The 23,098-nt window shown below is 46.1% G+C and overlaps 2 protein-coding genes and 2 long non-coding RNA genes across 30 annotated transcripts in view; 3 read left to right on the top strand and 1 right to left on the bottom strand.

The window, feature by feature from the left end:
- The first annotated feature begins 782 nt into the window (after positions 1–782).
- On the top strand, positions 783–4,205 carry TMEM52 (transmembrane protein 52). The gene is made up of 4 exons (XM_021529900.3): positions 783–1,114; positions 1,865–1,909; positions 3,094–3,263; positions 3,593–4,205. Exons 2-4 carry the CDS (start codon positions 1,878–1,880, stop codon positions 3,901–3,903), a joined length of 513 nt encoding a protein of 170 aa, XP_021385575.2. The 5' UTR covers positions 783–1,114; positions 1,865–1,877; the 3' UTR covers positions 3,904–4,205.
- LOC110470324 (uncharacterized) lies at positions 2,688–21,986 on the bottom strand. Of its 2 annotated transcripts, none has more exons than XR_014949772.1 (5): positions 21,940–21,986; positions 20,145–20,233; positions 18,539–18,577; positions 12,186–12,321; positions 2,688–10,687 (listed from the first exon to the last, which is right to left on the bottom strand). It is a non-coding gene; the product is annotated as an uncharacterized LOC110470324 (long non-coding RNA). The 2 variants fall into 2 exon arrangements; XR_014949771.1 differs by having other exon boundaries at positions 2,688–3,337.
- Positions 12,806–20,417, top strand: LOC146765664 (uncharacterized). 2 transcript variants are annotated; one of them, XR_014949774.1, is made up of 2 exons: positions 12,806–15,262; positions 20,311–20,417. It is a non-coding gene; the product is annotated as an uncharacterized LOC146765664 (long non-coding RNA). The 2 variants fall into 2 exon arrangements; XR_014949773.1 differs by having other exon boundaries at positions 17,371–20,417.
- The window catches only part of GNB1 (G protein subunit beta 1), a 34,880-nt gene continuing 32,924 nt past the window's right edge, over positions 21,143–23,098 (top strand). For 10 of the 25 annotated variants that reach the window (XM_085558779.1, XM_085558771.1, XM_085558778.1 and 7 more), the window contains exon 1: positions 21,196–21,641. The gene's annotated coding sequence lies outside the window, so the exon portion shown is untranslated. Of the gene's footprint in view, positions 22,300–23,098 lie in introns of all 25 variants that reach the window. The other 15 variants (XM_021529863.4, XM_021529861.4, XM_085558770.1 and 12 more) reach the window with 6 other exon arrangements.

The raw sequence follows: 23,098 nt of genomic DNA, 5'->3' as shown, positions 1-23,098 counted from the left end.
GGGGACAGGGACAGGGACAGGGGCAGGGACAGGGACAGGGACAGTGACAGGGACAGGGACAGGGACAGGGGCAGGGACAGGGACAGGGACAGGGACAGGGACAGGGGACAGGGACAGGGGCAGGGACAGGGACAGGGACAGGGACAGGGACAGGGGACAGGGACAGGGACAGGGGCAGGGACAGGGACAGGGACAGGGACAGGGACAGGGATAGGGACGGGGACAGGGATAGGGACAGGGACAGGGACAGGGGCTGGGACAGTGGCAGGGACAGGGACAGTGGCAGAGACAGGGATAGGGACAGGGACAGGGACAGGGGCTGGGACAGGGACAGGGGCTGGGACAGGGACAGGGATAGGGACAGGGACAGGGACAGGGACAGGGACAGGGACAGGGACAGAGGCAGGACAGGGACAGTGGCAGAGACAGGGATAGGGACAGGGACTGGGACAGGGACAGGATGGGGACAGGGATAGGGACAGGGACAGGGACTGGGACAGGGACAGGGACAGGGATAGGGATAGGGACAGGGACAGGGACAGGGACAGAGGCAGGACAGGGACAGGGACAGGGACAGTGGCAGAGACAGGGATAGGGACAGGGATAGGGACAGGGACAGGGACAGGACAGGGACAGGGACAGTGGCAGGGACAGGGACAGGGATAGGGACAGAGGCAGGACAGGGACAGGGGCCCTCCGCGGCAGCGGGCAGCTCTGCCCCGCCCGGGCCCGGCCCGGTCCCTCCCGCGGGCGGGCGGGCGGAGGAGCCGGGGCCGCGGGGCCCGGGCGGGGCGGTCCTGCCCGTCCTGCCCGTCCTGCCCCGCCGGCCCTGCCCCCCGGGGATGATGCCGGTTATTTATTGCGCTGCCCAGCACGGGCTGTCCCCAGGGCTCGGTGTCCCCTTTCAGCGGCGGCCGCGTGTCCTTGAGGCGGCGGTGGCGGTGGCTCCCCGGGGGCTCCGGCGCTCACGGACACTCGCTCGCAGCCTGGAGCCTCCCGAGCACATGCAGCACGGAGACGAGGCACTTCTCCTCTGATCCTGCTGATCCAAGCCCGGGTTCCCCCTTCCCTAGGCACCGCTCTGTTCTGGGAACCACTGTGAGAACTCTGCCCGGTGAGTAACCTGTTCCCAAACCTTTCCCACCGTGACCAAGTGACATTCCCACACCAGAACGGTGACTTGCTCGTGGCCATCCCTTGCGACTTCTTTTTTGATCTCTAAGACGGTCAGCAACTTTTAAATTTCACTTGGCTGCCCTTGCTCTGTGGACTGAGGAATGGTTCTCTCCCAAGACGACTCCCAAGTGTCACTTCTGAACAGTTTGCAGACGCTGTCCTGGGTCAGAGCCATGGTTCTGGTACAGGAAATCCACTGCAGGAGGTTCAGCACACACAACCCTGCTGAAATGGCACAGGAGCTGTCCTCCTCCTTTTGCACTGCACTAGAGCTGGAGAAAGCAATTTCTGCCTGCACTGGAGCTATGGAAAAAATAACTTTAAAGTATCTGGAGGACACAGGCACTTGTCTAGACCAGCATTTTCAGACAGGCCTCTGGTATGAGGCACCTCATCTCAGTTACCTTTAACACTGATTTGGCTTTTTGGGAATCCTACACGTGTAATTCTCTCTCCCAAGCAAAAGTAAAGCACCACTCAATAAAAACATTTATTGATTCAGAAGCAACCTTTACAGTGGGATTATTTGCATGTTCTCATCTGGAGTAATGGTACAACCATGAAGATCAATCTAAAGTGGTTTTGCTCCACACTCTTACTGAGTGCTTTCCCTTTCCCACCCAAGGGAATGCATTCCCTGTCATACATGCACTATTTAAATCAGTGAATCATCTGCCTTCCTTCACAGATGCCCTCAGAACATGTCTGATTGGACAAATCTGTGGTATGTCTGGTAAGTTGGCTTTTAATCTTCCTCACCCAGAACCATTTGGAAGTTTTTATGAGCAGGACTTGGAGCAAGGCAGTGGAAACGTTTGTCTCAGGCAGGATCAGGGAAGGGTTTCTCTGTTTGCAGAGGAATGGACTGGATGAGGCCAGGGGAGATTGGGTGTCAGGTGGGGACCAGCATTCACTGAGGGCTGTGTCATCTTTCCCTTCTGAGTGCACTGGAGTTGAACTCCAGGGCTTGTTTGTTCTTCCTAAATAGCCAGAGCCTTGCTGGCCATTGGCTCGTGGCACGGGGCAGCTCCCAGCAGGGATTTGCTGGGCCCATCCTGGGCTCATTCCCTTCTATGGGACAGGGGCTGTCACCCTCTGCTGAGCTTCTCCTCGGAGCTCCAGCACGGCCTGCTGGGAGGGGAGACTGGGACAAGACACAGAATTCCCAACAGGATTCATCTCCTACCTCACACCTGGTGTAGGTGCCCTGACATCCTTTTCATAGTTTGCATTCTGTCCATACATTGGCTTTGGTGGCAGCACACAGAGGGAGTTGATTACTTCACATCCTTCAGTCTGCAGCAACTTTTGTTGATACACAAAGCTGTTTAAAAAGACACAGTTACCAAAAATAGATTGAGAAGGCTTCTAAAAGCCTCCACGAGAAGAGGGAGCTGGATTGAGAAACTGAGAGGTGGGAAGGTGGCGTTTCAGTGAAACACAAGTATATCAGCCTAGGTACATTGTAAATTATTAAATGATAAACTTCCTTAAGCAATAGCTAGATAGAATTGTGTTTTCAAAGCATAAGCATAATTTAATATCATATCATTTCCATCCTCATTTATAAAGAGAGGCCCTAGACTTGTGGAAGTTTGTGCTTGTATTTCCCTCCAAGTACAAACCCTCTCTTGCTGTGGAAAGCAGAGCCATTCTCCCTGCACAGAAGTTAAAAATAACCCAAAATAGTGAAATGTTACAGCACCTGTGAGCCAGAACAGGTTGTACTTATGGGCAGCAGTTCTTCAACCTGTGATTGAGTGTTTGTGATCCACCTTCCTAATCCAGGATCCAGCACCCATTCAGAAGTAAATCAAGGAGCCTCGGCGGATCTTCCAACCGTTTCGAGTGAAATGACATTCTGGTTCAGAAGCAGTAAAACAGAAGCAGTGATGATGGTGTTTCCCCCTGTTTCAGGCTGATCTTGCTGCTGGTGTTCCTGCTCCTGCTCTGTGGGGTCTCGGCGAGCTGTGTCAAGTTCTGCTGCCGGAAGAAAAGGCTCCCAGTGGAGACCTTCCCTCGGCACCCTTGTGACCTGGCAGTGATTGGCATTGACAGTGACAGCACTGCCCACAGCACAGTGACCTGTGAGTATCCTGGGAGTCGCCTGTTCCACGGAGCACTGCTCCTCAGCCTGTGCCTGCACTGCTGTGTCCAGTCCCTGCAGGAACAGGAATTCTCAGTGAGCTCCCGGAACAACTTCCAGCCCCACAGGGTGGGCACAAGAGGTGAAGGGAGGGATCAGGGTGACAGTGAGTGACACTGAAGATCAGGAGTGACAGCTTTAGTATACTGTGCCTTTGTTCTGAAAGCACAGAAATCTGTAATTTCCTGGAAAAAAAGCAGGATTAGCCCTTTATGTATCAGTGTCCCACGCAGGTGTTTCATTTTTATTTTTAATTCTTTTTCTTCACAGCATACAGCTCATGGCAGTACCCTCCAAGTGTCCAGATTCCCTTGGTATTTGTGGATATGGATAAGAACACTGTGTCCCCTCCTGCTTACAGCCTCTATGCCATGGACCTGCCACCTTCCTATGATGAAGCTGTTCAAATGGGAAAGCAAGTGGCACGGACAAACCAGAAACTTGATGAAATCCCTGAACAGGTGACACCACATGGGCTGAATCCCAGCCAGTTCCCACCTGACACAATCAACAGAGGTTCAGCAAGACAGGAAAATTCAGAAGATTCAGAAGATGCCACGAAAGAACAGCCACAGGTCTGACTCAGTTCAGATGGGGAGGAAAGTAAGGGAAGGACTGTAAGAGTTAAAGAAGACACAAAGAGTTTGGGTTTATAAGTAGGTTATGATGGAAGGATATTTCTTCTCATGCCCTTGTAGTGATCTGTCAGAAGAAATGTTTTCTGTGACTGCTGTAATCCCCTGGTAAAGCTTCTTCAAGGATATGAAATGAGGTAAAAGGGCAGCAGTTTAAAAATGCCTGTAAAAATGGGACGTGAATGCGTGTTCATCTTCTGATAAAAAAAATTGTTCCTTGTGTCCAGCAATAAAAAAGGTTAGGAGAATTTTGCCACCTTGGGAATACACACTCAGAACAGCACAAACAGGAAGCTGTTGTACTAGAACAGAAGTTTCCCAAGCTGGAATTGGAGGGGGAATCCCAGCAAGTGACACTGAACAGCCTCTGTAGTTTCTCTTCTTTTGAGAACACCAACTGCCCAGGAAACTGCTGAGGACAAAGTGCTGCACAGTGGCTCATGCTCCTCACGGAGCAGGAAGATGCCAGGACAGGAGAGTGTGGAGGGAAATGCTTTGTGTTGTTTCACACCTGCACAAAGGGAATGAGGCAGATGAGACACGACACTTCTGTGCTGGTGGTGGTCATGAGACCACAAGGGATTGTTTTTCAGGTTCTATAAATCTCTCCATTTCTATTTTCAAGATGTGTTGCCTTGTGGGTGGGTTCCCTTTGCTATTTATTTTTTCCAGACAAATTACACATTAATTCCAAAGAGACACTTGCACATATGGTTTGGTATTATTGATGTGTTTTAAATATTCATCAAATATTTCAAAGGTGCCTTTATATTTTGTTATCTGCTCAGGTGTCAGGGTCTCAGGCAGCACAGGAAAGAAAAATCACAGGTTCCTGGCAGCTTTTACCAGTTCAGAACATGGACAAGCTCAGGAATGAGCAGGGTGACACAAAACATGCTTGTGCTGAGCCATCCAGAATAAGTTAAAGATACAAATACCACAGTATAAGCTGGGCAAAAGTTCAAAGAAAATACTCTAAGGATGGTTCTTAATGAAGGACTGATAGAGGGATAACTGCTGAGCATCATTTTAGAACTGGGAGCTTGGAGCTGATTACAGCAGTAGCAGCACAGACAAAAATATGGGCTCCAGAGGCAGGGTTTTTAATGCCAGCTCTTTCCCTTGCCCTTCCATATTCCAAATGGTCCAGATTTTGTCCACTTCTGAGCAGTGATTTTCTTTGAATCCACTTTAGCAAGGTGCTAATCTGGCTGCTTTAAGAACATGAGCAATTGCCAGGGGGGCTCATTGCTCTGGGTAAGAGCAGCAAGCAAAGCCTGAGCACTCGGTGCTATTAGTGAATGTAGCATAAATTTAGGTGTCTGTCATTAACAGGCAGTAGAAGTGGTGGGCACAAAAGCCTGCACAGCTTTTAGAAGACTGTTATTCTCTGACAACCATTACTGCAAGAACTGCCCTGGAAATGAGCACTAATGATTTAAAAATGAAGATCTGTGCCAGCCACAGGCCCAAGATGCTGCTGCAGAGTCATGTGTGTGAGCTGTCCATGAGTCTGGCTCCCCAGGGAAGGGTCGCTTCTATATTTAACTTGCATGTAACTTACTATGAGAGTTGACTGATGCAACAAATCTGCTTCTCTTGTGTCTCCTCTCTGTCATCCTTCATTATATTTCTCCTGTTTTATTCTTTCCTCTGCTTTTCTTATCTGTGTCAAGATGGAGGCTGGGCATAAGCCAGGGTAACTATTGGATGTGTCTGGCTGGAAGGGCAAAATACGGCCAGTTCTGGATGTCTCCAAGTCATAAATACAGCAGATGTATTTTTATTTATTGAACTTTTCCACAGCATCCAGAACGAAGCCGGAGGGAAGAAGAGGGAATTAGTGCCGGAGGGAAATGGCTGAGCGCTCACTCCCAAATCGAGAGGGGAATAGAAAGCCATTGGAGTGAAAGAATCGTGGCTGACACAAGAGGGCAGTCCCTGCCTGCCGGCTGCGCAGGGCCGCGGAGCTCCCGCGCCCTGCCGCGCTCCTGCCGCCGCACCTGCCGGCTCCGTCCGCTCGGGCCCAGGAGATGCAAACCCCCGGAGAACCCCAAACACCCGCGACTTCCTAGGAATAAGAACATGATCTTGTGTTTCCTTTCTAGCACAAGGAAAAGTCTCGTGTTTTGCCCAGGCTCTCGCCTTGTAACGTAGTTCATTAATTCAGAAATTGTTCACAGCAATTACTGCCCCAGTCAGCCTCAGGAACACAGACTCCCCTCTGCACACCAAAAGCAGCTCACTTTGCTGTGTAACCTTAAAGGTAGGAAATTATTAAGGCCTTTCTTGTGAGTGGCCTTCTCCAGAGCCTGCTAAGGCTGGTGCCATGCTGGAGTCCTTCTTGAAGAGACCCCTCACCTCTACACAGCTTCTGGTCCATGGAACACTCTAGAACTTCACAGTGTGGAAACCTGCACTTCTCTGTCGCTTTGCTTGGAATTGGTCAGTGGATTCAGAAGTTGTTAGCTGTGAATTCAGAAGTTATCAGTGAATTCAGAAGTTATTAGTTGGGCATGCAGAGTGGAAGGAGGGGAAGCAGGACATTGTGGGGAAGCAGGAATTTGTGATTCCAAAACCTCGCTTCCAAAAGAAACCAGTTTTAAAAATAACATTGGTGGGGAGGTTGGTGCCACAGCAGAGTATAGTCTTGGCCTGATGCAGGATCTAAGAATTCTGATTTGTCAGGCTGGTGGGTTTCACCATCACTAAATTTATTCAAGTCTGATTATATCCACACAAGCCTTGTGACATCTCTAAGGGAAAAGCCCCTCTCTGTAATTACCCAAAGTGCATTTTAATTGTGATTTCTATTTGGTCCTCAGTTTGGCACTGTTCAGCATGCAATTTTTCTTCTCTCATTTGTTCAAAATGATCATTTTGTCAGTTATTTTCTGCTGTTCTTTGCTGGCTGTGTGAAAGAGCCTGTGCTGGGGAGATGGACTGCCGAGGCTGGAGCCTCCATCACTCTCTCTCACACATGCACTCAGCACGAGCACTTGTGCTCAGAAAGAAAATGCAGCCATGGAAGTAAATTTTCTCAATAATTCATGGGCTTTATAGCCCAGAGCAAATTATACCTTGGCTCTGTCATGAAGCTCAGGCTGCAAATCCCTTTATAGCCAAGCTCGTTAACAATATAAGTAAAGTGGTACCTCTAGAATGGCTTTGATAATTGATGCATTATAATCTTTGGAGAGTATTTAGTGGTAAACCTGCAGCATCCAGACTGAGGCATCAATGGGGTCTAGATAGAGGAAAAGTCAGAGAAAAAAACATTTCTTTGTTTGCCTCACAGTTGCCTTTGTCTGCCTCAAACAGCTCAGGTTTGGTTCTTTGTTTTCTAACTCATTTTGCCTTTATCAGCTGCAGTTTTTGAGGGAAAGGATCACTGCTGCTGCCAGTATGGATGAGTGAGACACTGGGACACATGCAAAACCTGCTCATTTATGGAACAAAATATCTCTGCTATAACCACTCTTCATACTCTTGGCTGTCTCCTGGTTCTGATCCTAATCCTCTTTACCTGTTGTAAATCTTTTTGCTTACGGAGACACTGACTAATTTTGCTGCAAGTAGCAGAGGTTCTTTCCTTTCACCCACAATTAAAATTCAAACTGTGAGAGAAGCCTTGAAATCCTTTTCAGCGCAGACGATGAAAACAAAGTATCACAGGGGAATTGTGCTCTAAAAACTGGAGAAGACAATAAATGTTTTATGAAATTCTACATCCTAAGGTCAAACTCAATGCACAAAAAAGGCTTAGGTGAAAACCCACATTGCTGGTAAAACATTTTGTTCTGGTCAGTCAAAATTTAGAATATAAAATGCCAGCGCCGCTCTCTTTTATCTTACTGGAAGGAAAAAGGGGCCTGTAGAAAAGAATGCAGACTTTCAAAGATATTTCAATTTTTTTTTTTAATAATGAAGCTCATCTTCGGCACTTGGTGAAAGGAGAAAATCAATTTCTATTTCAGACTTAGAAATGTATGTGCAACCTGAATCTGTATTAAAGTGCTTAATTTTTACTCATTTTTTTTTACCCTGCTTTCCCAAGTAGATCAAAAAACAAAACAAAAGAGAAGAGCCTGATGTCGAGCTCTTCTTTGTGCATTGTTTTTTCTTCCCATGCTAGGAGTTTATGGCATAGTTACTTCACTCCACAAGTGAGGAAGTGCAGTCTTGAGGTCCAAGTACTGGCCTGGGAAACCCACTTTGGTGACTTTTCTGCCTCAGACTTCCCACATGACCCTGGTCTGTAGAACAGGGACTGTAGCACTGCCTTTTCTTGCACAGAATTTGGAGGATGAATACATTGAGCGTGGGCTGCGCTGTCACATTGAAATACAGGTACAGTCAGAGCATGATGAACTTTGTGTGGGACATGAAGTGCAGGAAAAAACCTCCCCACTCCCTCCCCCTCTTAAGGGGCAAATCTGGAGAAGAAACTTGGGCAAAGTGTGAGATTTAGAAACAGCCTCTGGATTTCAGGCGCCTCATCACAACATTCCTAACTAGGGGAAGGCGCTGGGGCAGAGAAGCGAGGTTTGCTGAGCTCCACGGGGCTGGCAAGGTTTCCTTCCCCAAAAGCCCTGCCAGGCCGCTGTGCTGAAGGTGGGAGAAGCTGCTATGCCCCGCACGTAAGGTCACTGCAGCTGGGTTTGAAGGCAATCGGGCTGTGATTTATAAAAATAAACGGCCCGTGTGTGTTTGGAGAACGCTTCCTCCGCCCTTGGCCGAGCTGCCTGCTCCCAGCAGATGGGGGAAGTGAGCCGGAGTGGCCCCGGTGAAGGTCGCCTGGGCAGACTGCAAGGCCAACACACACAGCAGCAGTTACATTCGGTGAGATTGTTTGGAAGGAAAAAAACGTGGTATGCTTTTATTCCTTATTTATTTCGCATATAGACATTCCCCTCTTGATAAAAGGCCCACAGTACCTGCTGTAAAATACTGAATTTCAAATGGCTCGGGCCATTTGAAAAAGCATATGTTTGATGATTTTCCACTGTAAAACGACGAAAAATCGGTGATAATGACTAGGGTTATCTCTCAATCAAGTCCTGGAGTGTGACGGACTCCTGCTCTACCACAGATATCTTGGGCATCCAGATAGGTTTCAATGTCTCTGCCTCTATTTTCCACTGGTAAACAATTCCAGGATCCAGAGGTTGGAAGGGACCTTTGGACATCCCCTAGTCCAGCCCCTGCTGCTCACTGGGGCCAGCCAGAGCAGCTTGCCCTGCCCACTGTGGCTCTGAATTCTCCAAGCATGCAGAACTCACTGCCCCTCTGGGCAACCTGTTCTACTGTCTGACCTCCCTTACAGTGACAATAGGAAATGTTGGATTCTTGGAGTGGAATGTGCTGTATTTGGGATTATTCCTAACGCTTCTTACCATGCAAGCTGGTGCCCAGTGAGAAAAGTCTGCCTCTGTCTTCTTTATCCTTTCCCCCCAGGTATTTATACACATTTATAGATCCCTCCTGTATCATATCACCTCATCCTGAGGCCAAAGACTCCCAGCTTGCTCATCCTTCCCTCACACGTCAGACGCTTCGATGCCTTAATCATCCAAATATTTAACTCCATCTTTTCTCCAACCTGTCTAAATCACCCAGGAATTTCCCCTGAATTCCAGCGTGCTGTTTAATGGCGTTCTCCTGCCTGTGCAATAAAGAGCTGCAGGAAGCAGAGCGTGAAGTCCCCCGTGGATGCCCGTCCCTGTGCCTCTCCCCTGGCTGGCGACGGTGCCACCTGGGCACAGGGGGATTGCAGGGCTGGCACTGCCATTGCATCACCTCCCACAGCCAGGGACTCTGTGACACCACGAGCTGTGGCAGCGGCCACCTCGGCGTGGCCCCACGGGAAGGGGATGCCAAGGTGAAACCAGAAATCAGAGGAAGATGAATCTCCCCTCTCTCCTTTGCTCTACACCAACTCTTTAATCAGAAGTGGATGAGCTGCTGGAGCAGGAAAAATAAATGTAACCTTCCTCCTGCTTTGCACGGGGCTTTGGGGTGGAAGGTGCTACAGAAATACTCCTCCTTTGGGAGACCACGCTTTAGAAGCACAGGAAATTGCCTGGATTTAAAAAAGGAACCCAAGGAATAATGCTTTTCCAGGCCAGAGAAGGACAAGAGATTTCCCTTCCTTTCTCTAGTTTATCACACTGCCACCAACAAAAAAAACGTATTTCATCAGAGCTTGGCCTTGCTCCCCCAGGTTTCAATCAAAATGGTTATTGATGAAAAATCTTAAGAGAATTGCAGCTAGAGATACTGCAAGCCCACTGCTCAGTGCTATGCCAGAACAAAAATTCAAAGTTTCTTATTGCTTCCTACCTCTTGATTTCCTAACATATCCCACTGCTTTAGGTACAAAACCTACACCCCAAAATCTCCAATATTCAATCAAAGTTCAAGATACCAGATAACACACATTAATGTAATTAGACAGCACAACAAAATCAGGATAATTACAGCATCTATGCAATTAGTTTGGCGACTTCTTAATCCATTTATAATTATAAATCATGAAAGTGCAAGTGTGTACATGTGTCTAATCAACTGGTGGCTGTCACACACAGCCCTTCTTCCTGTCCCCTTCCATTTTTGTGATCAGGCCTGCTCCTTTCAGGCTCCCTGGTGCTTCTTCCCCGTTGTAACTCTGTGCAGTCATTTACCCATGGACCTGTGGTTAATCCTGATACCCAAATTGGCTCCTCCGAGTCTGAAACAACATTCAGAGAAATGAAACTAAAATAAAGGGAGTTTCTCATCCATCTGGAGATGGGGGATGGAAGAGGCAACTGCTAGGTCCAAAAATCAGTCAGATTGTTCTTTATGACATGAGCCCCAAACCACAGGTGTGGATGTAGAAGGGTCTTTCTTCAAATCTGCATGTCTGAGTTCTAGTGATTCACATCTAAAGCTGTGGCTGCATATTCTTGAATTCAGGGAAGGCTCCAGTATAAAATCTCTGGCACAGGAAGTTCAGCTTCCTCTCCAGATTTCCTTCCTCCACCTCCTTATATGCAGAACAGCAGGGAACTCTCTTTGGCCTTGCCAGTGCAAATGCAAACTCTCAGGACTGCAGAGTTTGAGTCTATGACCAACACCTTCAGCACAAGGATTCAAGGGAGGCAGCACAGAGCAGTGGCTCTTGGTGACAACACTTAATCCCAAAATATCTTCACCTGCTGAGCTGTGTTTGGTACCTGCACGTGAAGCTGCACCCAGTCCCTCAGCAAACATGACCACAAGGGTGACACTCTCAGTGACATTCACACCATCTACACAGTCAGACTGTTACTGATGACAGTGAGCAACAATCAATGGCAGAAATTCAGCCATCATGTGACTTTGCTACAATTACAAAGTAAGAAAAACAGTGGAAAAGCAGGTCCGGATCCAGTCAATGCCTAAACTATCACTAATTATACCAGGCTAATTTCACTTTCTAGATTTTTATCTAGGCTTTGGTGTCCTTTAAAAACAGCCTGCTAGACTTCAGGCTAAGGGTCAGGCAGTTCAATTGCCCAGTTTGAGCCTCAAACTAAATCAGGAAAAATGTGAACAGCATTACAGCTAGAAGTTGATGTGAAGTTTGCTGAAAGAATGGCAACATCTGGGCATGGCACAACATTAGAGACCTCTGAGCTACGTCTGTAGGAACAGCACCTGTGGATCTGTGTGCAGAGATCCTCACCAGCATCCCAGAAGCAAAATGCCATGGAGTGGGGCACTCACCAGGGCTAAACTGAAATATGGCAGGGCACTGATGTAGCTCACGATGCTTCCAGTTTTGGAATCTGCCTGTGGGGCTCTCTCTGGGATGTGTGGCTCTGCTGCCAGTGCACAGTGCACATATTCCCCACAGGAATTCTCTGCAGGTGTACCAAACCCAGCAGGCTGTGCTTGCAGAGCATGACTAAGCTCCACCAGGCAGAGGTTACTCCATCCCCAGTCTCTCTCCTGAACAGAATGTGCCACACTGGGGAAGGAACAGAGGCAGCACCTGCCCCAGTACCCTTCACAGCACAGCTGGAGCAGCCACACGCAGAGTGCAGTGAGAGGGGAGAGCACCCACACTGCCCAGCCCCTCCAGGACAGCCCAGAACTGCTCTGGGCAGCGGGACAGGAACAGGACAGGGGCTCTGCCACCCCCTGCACGGAGTCTCTGCTCCCAAGACCCCGCTCACCTCTGGCTGCCAGGCAGAAATTCTCACCTGGCTTTAGCACGTGAAGAATCACCTCGGGCAGCCCATGCAGACAGAGCAGAACACTGCCCTTGGCTCCTCTCTGCCAGCTCTCCCAGGAGACACGTGCTGCCAACGTCCAGCTGGGCTGGGAACATGCCACCACCTGAAAGCACAGACAGGGGAGTCACCTCAGTGCGACCACAGGGGAGTCACCCCAGTGCCACCACCGGACTGGGGAGTCACCTCAGTGCCACCACCGGACTGGGGAGCCAGCCCAGTGCCATCACAGGGGAGTCACCCCAGTGCCACCACCGGACTGGGGAGTCACCCTAGTGCTATCACACAGACAGGGGAGCCACCTCAGTGCCATCACCGGACTGGGGAGTCACCCCAGTGCCATCACACAGACTGGGGAGTCACCTCAGTGCCATCACAGGGGAGTCACCCCAGTGCCACCACCAGACTGGGGAGTCACCCAGTGCCATCACACAGACTGGGGAGTCACCTCAGTGCCATCACCGGACTGGGGAGTCACCTCAGTGCCATCACCGGACTGGGGAGTCACCCCAGTGCCATCACACAGACTGGGGAGTCACCTCAGTGCCATCACAGGGGAGTCACCCCAGTGCCACCACCAGACTGGGGAGTCACCCAGTGCCATCACACAGACTGGGGAGTCACCTCAGTGCCATCACACAGACTGGGGAGTCACCTCAGTGCCATCACACAGACAGGGGAGTCACCCCAGTGCCATCAAAGTGGGCTGCCTGGGCAGCAGGAAGGGGTTAAAACCCACGAGTCACCTGCTCCTTCATACAAGAAAATGGAAAAGAGTCCTTGAGTTTCAGTCACATCCAGCTGCTCAAAGTGAGAGATTAATAAATAATAAATAGGAGTGGCATCAATTACAAATGCCAAAGGGGGATGATGTCTCTGGATGCATTTCTGCTGACTGGTGCATATTAGGAAACCACAGAGTCCTTTTAGCTTTGACTCCAACATTAATTTTGGCAACGGAAAGAGGTTTTATTAAAAGTACTGAAAATGTCATTCATCTTTATTTGTATTACATTTGTTACAAGGATTTAAACCCCAATACGGAACTATGGGGAGAAGAAAAAAATTGAAATTGACTCATCTGATCATAAAAATAAATGGAACTCTAAACATACTTTAAGTAGTAAAAAGTACATTTGGGTATTATATTTCTAATACTGGAAGGTGGTACTGATATGAACTGTTTTTCATGGTTTGTTTTTTCTCTAAAGTGTTCTTTTTGAATCCCTTACAAATGAAATTATTTGTAGGTATGCTATAATGGTAGTAGTCCATAATCCATAGGGGGAAATTAAATAAAAGGTGGAAATGTGAAGAATTGAAACGATCCAATTATTTTTAAATATTAAATTCAAAGGAAATGAAACTATTCTTTGAAGTATTACCCAGCAATCTAAGAGGTTCAAAATCCTGCTGTAAGTCCATTTACTCAAAATTGTCTTTTTGTCTATTTTAGTTAAGTGCTGAATAGTACATTGATATTGCTGGATCTTTTCTAAGATGTTCCCAAGCTGAGGTTAGTAGGGAATTTAAATGACTTGCAGTCTAGGACCCCTAACCTGAAATCCAGATTTTTCCACTGCAAATGTAAAATTTGCAAAATGAAAAAAAAAAAAAAAAAAAAAAAATCTGATGCAAATCCCTACTGGCATTACTGTGGAGGGAATCACAACAATCCTTTCAGTTTTATGGGATTGGCACAACCCCAGCAGAAATGGAAGAGCACAACTCCATCCCAACACACGCTGGCAACTCTGGGACTCGGTGCTGAGCTTTTGGAGGTGAGAAATGGGCATTTCATGTTGCTCCTAGTGAAATAGAAAAGCTGATTTCCAGCTGTGACAGTTCTTGAGTAAAATGCCTTTAATCAAGGATCACATCTCAACACACAATAATCACCAACAAGTAGGTTTTATTCTCAAGTCTGAAACTGGATTGTTCAGTGAGTGAAAAGTTAAAGATTTTTAGAGAACAATGGGTTTTTATGGGTTTTCTTCCTAATTTTGTGATTCTTCATGATAATGTTATCATTGGGGAAAGGGGTGGTTTTTGTTACTTTGAGTATCTATTTTTTAAATCTATTTCTTGACTCTTTGCAACTTCTTAGTCCAGACTTGTTTGTGTTTTAAGGTTTATAAAAATATTTCCCATCACAATTATTTCTTCAATAAATATTTTGGCTTGACTAAGCAAAACTATACATGTAAAGGGGCTTATTTTTTTCACCATATATAATTATCTTTGTATAAAAACTAAATTTCATGTGCTGATTATTTACTAAAACATTCATTCATTCAGACTCTGAAAATCCAATTGTGTTGGCTGTTTGTACTTTGTCAGTTCTCTTGAGCAGTGGCTAGAGAGATGTCACACTCTATAGGAGTTTTGTTTTACTGCTTGGAAACATGGATTTTATAAGCATGTTCTCTGTAACAGATCCTCCCAAGGAAGGGCTTCACAGAATTGCTGACAAATGGTTTGAGATTTGGGATATTTACTGTAACAGAACCCAGAGGTCACAGCCAAGTTCTCTTTTTTGTAAATTTAGAACCCAGCCCAGCCCCTTGCTTGAAGGACATGAGTAGAACTTGGCTGTAAGTTCTTCCATCCTGAGCAGCAACTGAACTGTGTTTTGCTTGGTCCCAGCATATTTTCCCAAATAAATACTTATTTTTGAAGTATGGGATGTAATTATCACTGAACCTACTCATTTTATTACCTACTGCAATTCAATTAAAGCCTACTGAACTTTCCAACCTTCTCTATGGCAATTAGGCTTTGACTTCACACGGATTCTCCAAGAAAAGTGGTACAAGTCCCATGACCATGAATATTTTTATTTTATAACTGCATTTTTGTTTTCAGGATTCTGGAATCTTGAAGCAGCACTGAAGTTCTCCTTCAGCTGCAGGCCAGGCTCTTGGAGAGAACAGAAATGGTTGGAAGAGGCTTCCCTAGGACACACACCTGTGCCCACTTTCCCACACTGCTCTGTCAAGGACGGAAGAACGGGATGGAAGCTCCATGGGAATCTGACACACAGCAAGGTGAGCAAATTCTTTCTTGTCTTTGAAGGTATTTCAAACTTCACCACAGGTCTGGTGTGTCTGACATAATGGAAAATTTAGTAGCTAGGCTGAATTCTCTATGTGGATTCTAAACTCCCAGCACCTCCTGGGTCCCAGTTGTTTTTCTGTTTGTTGCTCAATGAACCCCTCGAGGAAAGTCCCTTTAAATGGGGAAATATGAGGTTTCAAATGGGGAAATACGAGACTTTAAGCTTTTACTCAAACTGCTTGATCAGCCTTCATGCAACCCAAATGTTACCTACTTCAAGGAAGACCTGCATGTGTGCAATTGCTTGGGTGTGTTTATAGATGTGTGTAAACACACAACGCAGAATCTGATTTCTAAGATGATTATAACAATTCCCTTTGTTGCTATTATATTATTTTCCAAGAGCAACAAAGGACTTTTAAAAGCCAAGCTACAGCTTGGCTTTTAAAGGTACAGCAAAAATGTCAACTCACAATAAATACCTGAATACAAAGGTAAACCAGAATAATCCTCAGCACATGATTCTAGAAAAGAAAACCCTCAAAGCTATTCTTCTGGCTCTCAAGATGGATTTGTATAAACAGAATGAAAACAAAGGAGAATTGGTGTTCAGTAAGTGCATGAGTATGCTCAGACCAACCTTGAGACACCCATCTGTGCTTCAAAGTTGGAAGATGGAAAAAAAGTTCAGAACAGAGCACTCCCAGCAGAGAAGTTTTGTGTTTTGTTGAACAAGTATCCACATAAATTACAAATTCTGTATTTGTATCACAATGTAGGATTGTATCACAGTATAAAATCAGGTGTTGACTGTGAGGAACAGTAGATCCAGGTTCAAGCAACCCAAACATTTCATCTCCCTTCTTTCCATAAAGTGCTGGGTGTTGGTGGCTGAAGAATTTCACATCACTCTGCATCAGCTTCTTACATCTAAGACAACAGTATTTGTATTATTTTGGCTTTGGAAAATGCTACAAGTTCTGCCAAACACAGGAACTAGGTATAAATTTGTATTATTGTTGAAGTGAGAGATACCTGTGGCACTGATTTTTTTAAATGGGTCACAAGTGAATAGGAGCAAGGTTTTTCCCTGGAAATGAAAGCACCTCCAGGCATAATTTGTGAGAAAACAAGATTAGAATTTGTGAGAAAACAGGACTAGAGATAATGCCTTTTTAAGGACATGGAGCCCAGTGTGTCCTGCTCCAATTCTGCCTCTGTTGAGGACAAAATATTCCACGACAATCACATAAAAGACATGATTATAACATTCCCAGGAACACATCCAGGAAAGCTCTGAGCCTTCACAACTCTGCTACTTCACTTACACAGCAATGGATTTTTCCAAGGGATTTTGAAGTGACTTCCAAAATCTCTCAACAATTCTGAATTAACTGTCCTTGAACCCATTTCACACATAACCCATCCTGACCCTCACCATAAGAATGGAATTCAGGAATTCCATGACTGTATCAGTTATAAACTCAGGTGTTGGATGGACTTTGCTATTTGACACGAAGACTCTCAGAACCAGTTCTCCTTACCTTAAAACCTTGTCAATTATATTCTCTGCAGACTAACACAGTTTTGCTAATTTTATGCCATGTTCTCAGAAGTGTTTAAAATAACTCTTTTGTTCCATAATAATAGGGAAACTGAAAGAAACTGTGAGAATGCAGAATGTAACTAAGGAGACTGAGCTACTCCTACTTTTTGCTCTGCTTGGCCCCACTGAGGATTTCTATTCAGTTTGCTTTTACTTATTTATTTTCTCTAATGAATGATCTTGATATTCTGCTACCTGGGTCCTTCCTCAGAAGGTAGCAGTGATGATTGTCATCCAATTGTTAAAGAAGTGGCAAATAACAGCAGGCTGGAACAGCTCTGAATCAGGTTTTAAAAAATAAAACAATGGTAAAAAAAAGAAATTCTGAATAGACTCAGGATTGAAGCACAGCTTAAGTTTAGACATTGTCTAAGCTTCCTTTAATTTTGGTGCAATGTCAGGAGAAATGAGAGTTCTGCTTTTCTTTAGGGACCAAATGGAGAACTTCAAACTAATTCAAAATCACGTGAGTGTCTCCTTGGCTCTCTCCAGGGTTCAAAGAATGCACTCTGCAGCCATCAAGGGATACAAAGGCAGACAAAATGTTATGGAATTTCTGGAATTCTGGAATATCTCACCTGAGGTAACAAAGCAAGGAGGCAAAACATAATTATTTTTTACTTCAGCAGTATTCTAATACTATTTGAGGAGCTTTACCATTTTGAGAAGTACTGATTTTTTGTAGAAAGCATAATTTATACCTGTTTGGTGACAGTTATTCTGTCAGAGACCAGGAGCATCTTGATTTACCATAAGAATCATGCAATATTTTCAGTAAATTTTGATTATAACAATGGTAAAATGCAAAAATTAATTACTTTAAGAAGTGAAACTGCCCAAAGCTTCACCTAACTCAGGATGCTCCCTACAAAGGGGTTAATGTCAGCTGATTGAGAAAAAGGTGCAAGAAATTTTGCAATGGAGAACTATGGAGCAACCTTTCTACAGAGAGGTTTTCTGTAGCTCTAACCCAGGACCAAAACTGTAACTTCAACATAGACTAACAGAAAAACATTAAAATTGGTTTTATTAATTATCTATACCAGATCTTCAAGTATTCACAGATATTTTCAGCTAAACTTTTAGTTATAACAATCTTTTTGCAGTTTATAGACACAGATAAACTTATGTCTGGTAAATCCACTTAAATCTGGTGATTTGCACATTCATCCACTGAACTGTGCAAACTATGGCAGTTCATGGCTCCATGTGAAAAATTTGGATTAAAAATGAAAAAAAAAAAGAAAAAAAAAAAAGATAATGCCTGTGCAGCAGCTTCCAGCACAGGATTATATGAGGACAGCAGAATAAACCACCTTGTTGCACACAGCAGTACGGGATTCTTCTGCCAGGTTTTAAAATTCAGCAAAACTGATTGGTCCAGGGAGATTTACAAACCAAACCAAAGCCCACCCAGCCCACCTGGATCAACCTCCCCTCTGTAAAGAACCATTTCCAAGCCTCAGGATCCCTCCCCATGTCAGCAGTGTAAGTGTACATCAATCAAACTTCTCACTGCACAGTAAGATGCAGTTAAGTCACTGGAACAGAAACAGGAACTATTGCAGCAGTTGTATTTTTACAAAAGAATAGGTGTGGTGAAAGCATTGGCTGTGTGTAAATGTGTTATAAACACTTCTGTCCGATCCAGTTTCCTTACCCAAATTCCATGGATTTGAAGACATGGCAGAACACAGACCTGTGGACAGAAATTCCCTTTAGCTCTCATGAAACAGGGAATGCATAAAAATTAGAATGCAAGAAAAAATATAGAGATTCCTAGGAGAGGATAAGATCTGAATGTATATTTTATTAAAAAAAACCAAAAACAAACCATGTTTAGTTATTAGAATTGCACCACTGGTAAAAGCATGTAAAAGAAATCTAAAGAGGAAAAGCATTATCTGTATGATAAGAATGTGCAATGGGAAAAAAAGCATGCATTAGTTTAAAATTATATCATTTATAATTATGTAATTTATGATATAATTCACACTGCAACTGTTCTAGTCTAATAACAAAATCTCAATGCAGCTATTTTCTCAAAGAAGCAAAATGTGATTTACTATTTGCTATCAATCTCAGAATGTTATTTTTGTTCACTACACAGATTTTTTTGTATGATCCAGTGCTAGCTGAAAATTTTCCACAAAATCTCATAAGATTGAGAATTTTTCCTTTGTAAAACAAGGTATTTTTAAAAATCTTTTATGTATAGTACCTTTTTTGCCCAATGTATTTAGTGGTCATTCTTTTCCACATAAATGGGGTATCCCACAAGGATATTTTAATCTCTGCTAAGTCTAAAAGCAATCTCTAACTAAAAAGAATTTTTTAAAAACCAACATGCAACTTGCCTACTATAAATCTCACTTAGATTTAATAACTAAAATATTGTGTGTAACTGCTTTTGAAATCTGTAGGCAACTTTGCAAATATCTAATAAACTTGTGGTGTTTCTTAAGCACTTAGATTTAATCAGTATTTTCCAGCTGGGGATGCTGGATGAATCTCTAGCCTCAAGAACATTGACATCCCCATCTGCATACAATGTGGTTCCACAGATTTTAACAGGATAATTCCTGTCCACATTTCAGGGGTGGAACAGAACTTTCCCCATCGTTACTGGAAAGAATATTAGCAATTTGGGACATTAATTCAAGAATAATTTATTTTAAGCTCACTAAATTTCTTGTTTTGTTATTTGTAAATCTCAAGGTGATGAATTAAAGCTTTAGTGCATCATAAAAGTTATTTAAAAATAAACATTTGATAATCATAAATCAAAGGCTTAACCACACCAGGATCTAATAGTTTTTCATAACAGACAACCTGAATAATAGCCAATCCACTTTCCTACTGTTTAAATGGCAAACCTGCCTTTTCTTTTGCTAATTAAAGGTAACTACACCTGCCTTCAGAAGGCATGACAGAAGGAACACTGGTTTAAATTCTAGGGAAGCAAGAAAGTACTAGTGGAAGAGTTTGCAGAAGAAATATTGGCCTCATTAACCTTTTTTGTTGTGTTTGTGAGGTTTTTGTGTGTTGTGGGGTCTTTTGTTTATTTTATTACAGTGTATTCATGCTGGATAGGTTTTAATTGAAAATTGGCTATAATGTTGTGGGTTGTTTTACTTTTACTATAAACCTATTTTGGTTGCCAAGTAATCTCACATTTTAGCAAGGTATAAACAAATATTTGGAAAAAAACCCAGATTTCGATCTGTGATAGGAAGAAAGTGATGCAATACTGTATCTCTACTTACTTTTCAATATTAATTAGGGTTTCAGTATGAGTTCTGGGGGGAAATTATTCCATTTAGGTAACATCTCTCCTGCCTGATTTATGTGAGGTCTGCAAGACAGAAATTGCAAATTTAATGCTTCCTTATTATTTTTTTCCTACTTTCTCTTTCATGCAAACCCTTTCAGAGCTATGATGGAGGCTGCGAGGAGACTATGAAAAGAATGCTCTGGAAACTTTGGCTGTGTGAGTACCTTTATAAGCAAAGCTGGAAAAAAAATACAAAAAAGAAGAAGTTCTAAGCTACAGAATTGCTATTTGTCAAGTTCCTGAGGGAAACAACACAGAATCTCAGATTTGTGAGGGTTGGAAGGGCTCTCTGGAGATCACCCTGGCCAAGGCATGGTCACCTGGGGCAGATGAAATAGGAATAGTGTCCGGGTGGGTTTGGGATGGCTCCAGAAAGGGAGACTCCACGCCCAGCTGCTCCCAGCCACCCTCATGGAAAGAAGCTCTTCCTCACGCTGAGGAGGAACTTCTGGTTTAGTTTACAGCCATTGCTCCTCGCCCTGTGGCTGGGCACTGCTGACGAGTCTGGCACGATGCCCTGACATCCCTTGGAGATATTTTTATTCATTAACGAGATCCCTCCTCAGTCTTCCCTTCCCAGACTAACCAGGCCCAGCTCCCGCAGTCTCCTCACACGATGATATGAAGATATTTATTGCTTGCCAGCCTGTTGTGAGAAGCATTTAAGGCCTGTGGCCTTTCCCGCTCGGCAGCCCGGAGCGCTCCCATTTAACGCGCGGAGGCTCTGCCTCCCCAGGCTTAAACACCATTTGTGGGTTCACTCCCGTGTCTTTTCGTTCCCATCCGGCTCTTTCGGACTCGTTGAGGGCCGGCCGCGATCGCCCGCCCTCGCCCTTTGTTCGCTGAGGGGAGGGAGCGCGCGGGAGCGCGCGGGAGGCGGGAGGCGCGCGGCCGCCGCCAGCGTAAGGGGCCGAAGGGCGTTGCCCGCGCGGGGGCGCGCAGCGCGAGGCGCCCGGGAGCGCGCACCGCCCGCCCTCCCTCCCGGCCGCGCTGGGCGGGTGCCCGGTGGAGGCGGCGGAGCCTCCGGTGAGGCTCGCGGCGGCGGAGCCTCCGGTGAGGGGCGGCGGGCAGCGGCGGGGCTGCGCGGGCTGGGAGCCGAGCCGGGGTTTCCCGGGCGGGCAGCACGGGCGGGGCGGAGGGAGGAGGGGAAGGAGGGAGGTTGGCCGCGCCCAGGCTGCCCGATGGCTGCGGGGAGCTGAGCGGGCTGAGGAGGAGTCGGGACCCAGCGACACCCCCTCCCCCGCGGATCCCTCCTTCCCGCTCGGCTCTGCCGCCTTCCCCGGGACCCGCCGGGGCGCATCGCGGGCGGCTCCCCCGCTCCTCCTCCTCCTCCTCCGCCCCCCTTCCCTCCCCAGGCCGGCGGGACGCGGGCAGGACCGCGGGCGGCGGACGGACCGGCCCGGTTCATGAGCAGCGGCCGGGAGGGCAGGTAACCGTGAGAGGGGCGCGGGGAGGGCGGCGGTCCCTCAGGACGCGTTTCCCGCCCGCCGAGCCCGGCCGGCCCCACCCCGGGGCCATCTTCCCTCGGCTCCCCTCAGCCCCGCTGCTTCCCCTCCCCCGCGCTTCCTCCTCCTGCCGCACTTCTCCTTTCCCTCTCCGTTCCTGCCTCGTCCTCCCCTTCCGCCGCCGCACCGGGGCCCCGGGCCGCCGCCTGCTCATCGCCCCCGTTCTCGGCGACCCTCGGTATGGCGGGGTTGGAAACAGCCCCCCTCCCCCGCGCTTCCCACCTCCTCGGGGCTCCAGCTTCCCCTAAAAAAGAAGTGTGTTTGTAGCTGGAGGAGGAGGGGAAAAAGGTGGGGGTGGGACTGATTCCCTCTCGAAGGCTTCCAGGCGAAAAGGGAGGAGACCTCGGATCTTGCGGGGTTCCATTTTTAATTATAATTACGCTGTAGTGGTCCCTGCTAGACGGTCTTGGGGTCTTGTCTTAAGCCACAAAAGGCGACTTCCCGAGCGATCCAGCCGGCAGAGGGAATATTTGGAGAGAGATTCGAAGGGGAGGAGGAGAAAAAAAAAAAAAAAAAAGCAATGGTGTGGCTGCTGTAATGGTGGAAAACTGATTAAGAGGAGCCGGGGGTGAGACAAACAGGGTAAGGCTGCTTCCAGCACCCCCAGCCAGCCGAGGGCTCGCAGATGGGGCTCATGCTGGGTGTGCTGGGCGAGGGAGGGGTAGGGAAGGTTTTGTTCTCGTTAGAACCGGAACCGAGGATGGATTCAGACCGCATATTTGTTCCCCCATGTATTACGGTGCTGCATATTTTTGTGTGCCCGTAGCAGCGATAACGAAGATCATGGAGGGTGTTTGCTACAATAGAAAGATGGAGTTTTCTCCTTGGAAATGTTGTTTAAAATATTGCTTAAATTCTGAGCTTTTTATCCGAAGGATTTCAGCATTATTTTATTTTTTTTTTATCCGTGCAAGGGATATTGAACGTGTAGGGTTTTTAATCCTACAGCTTTGTAGGGAACGAAGATGTGTAAAGCCTTGCATGTAAATATGAAAGAGGTGAGGCGTTTTATTAACAAAAAAATCTTGTCTAGAAGAAAATCAGAATGATGTAGAGGTTGTTGTAAGATGTCAATTTATCATTCCTGAAGATGAACTGAAATTTTAACGAATGTGATATTTCATTATTCTCTAACAAAGTCACGGCTGGGACTCGTTTTAAACCAGGCATCCTTTCTAGGATGTGCAGACTGCCACGTTATTATGTATTGTCTCCACAGGAGGAAATAGGAGGAAAGCACTGTAAATGTAAGGCTTAAGTGATTGTTGAAACAGCTTTTGAGAATAGTTGGCTCAACTTGGGGAGGCGATTTAAGACTGAAAAATTAAACGTTTTGCTGCTGTAGGATATCTGCACCTAATCGTGAGACATTTATCCCATA

Source organism: Lonchura striata, chromosome 21 (assembly GCF_050655825.1).
Source record: "Lonchura striata isolate lonStrDom1 chromosome 21, ASM5065582v1, whole genome shotgun sequence".
In the NCBI taxonomy this organism is placed as follows: Eukaryota; Metazoa; Chordata; class Aves; order Passeriformes; family Estrildidae; genus Lonchura; species Lonchura striata.
The sequence above is the reverse complement of the archived record's forward strand: the minus strand, read 5'-3'. Positions and strand labels throughout refer to the sequence as shown.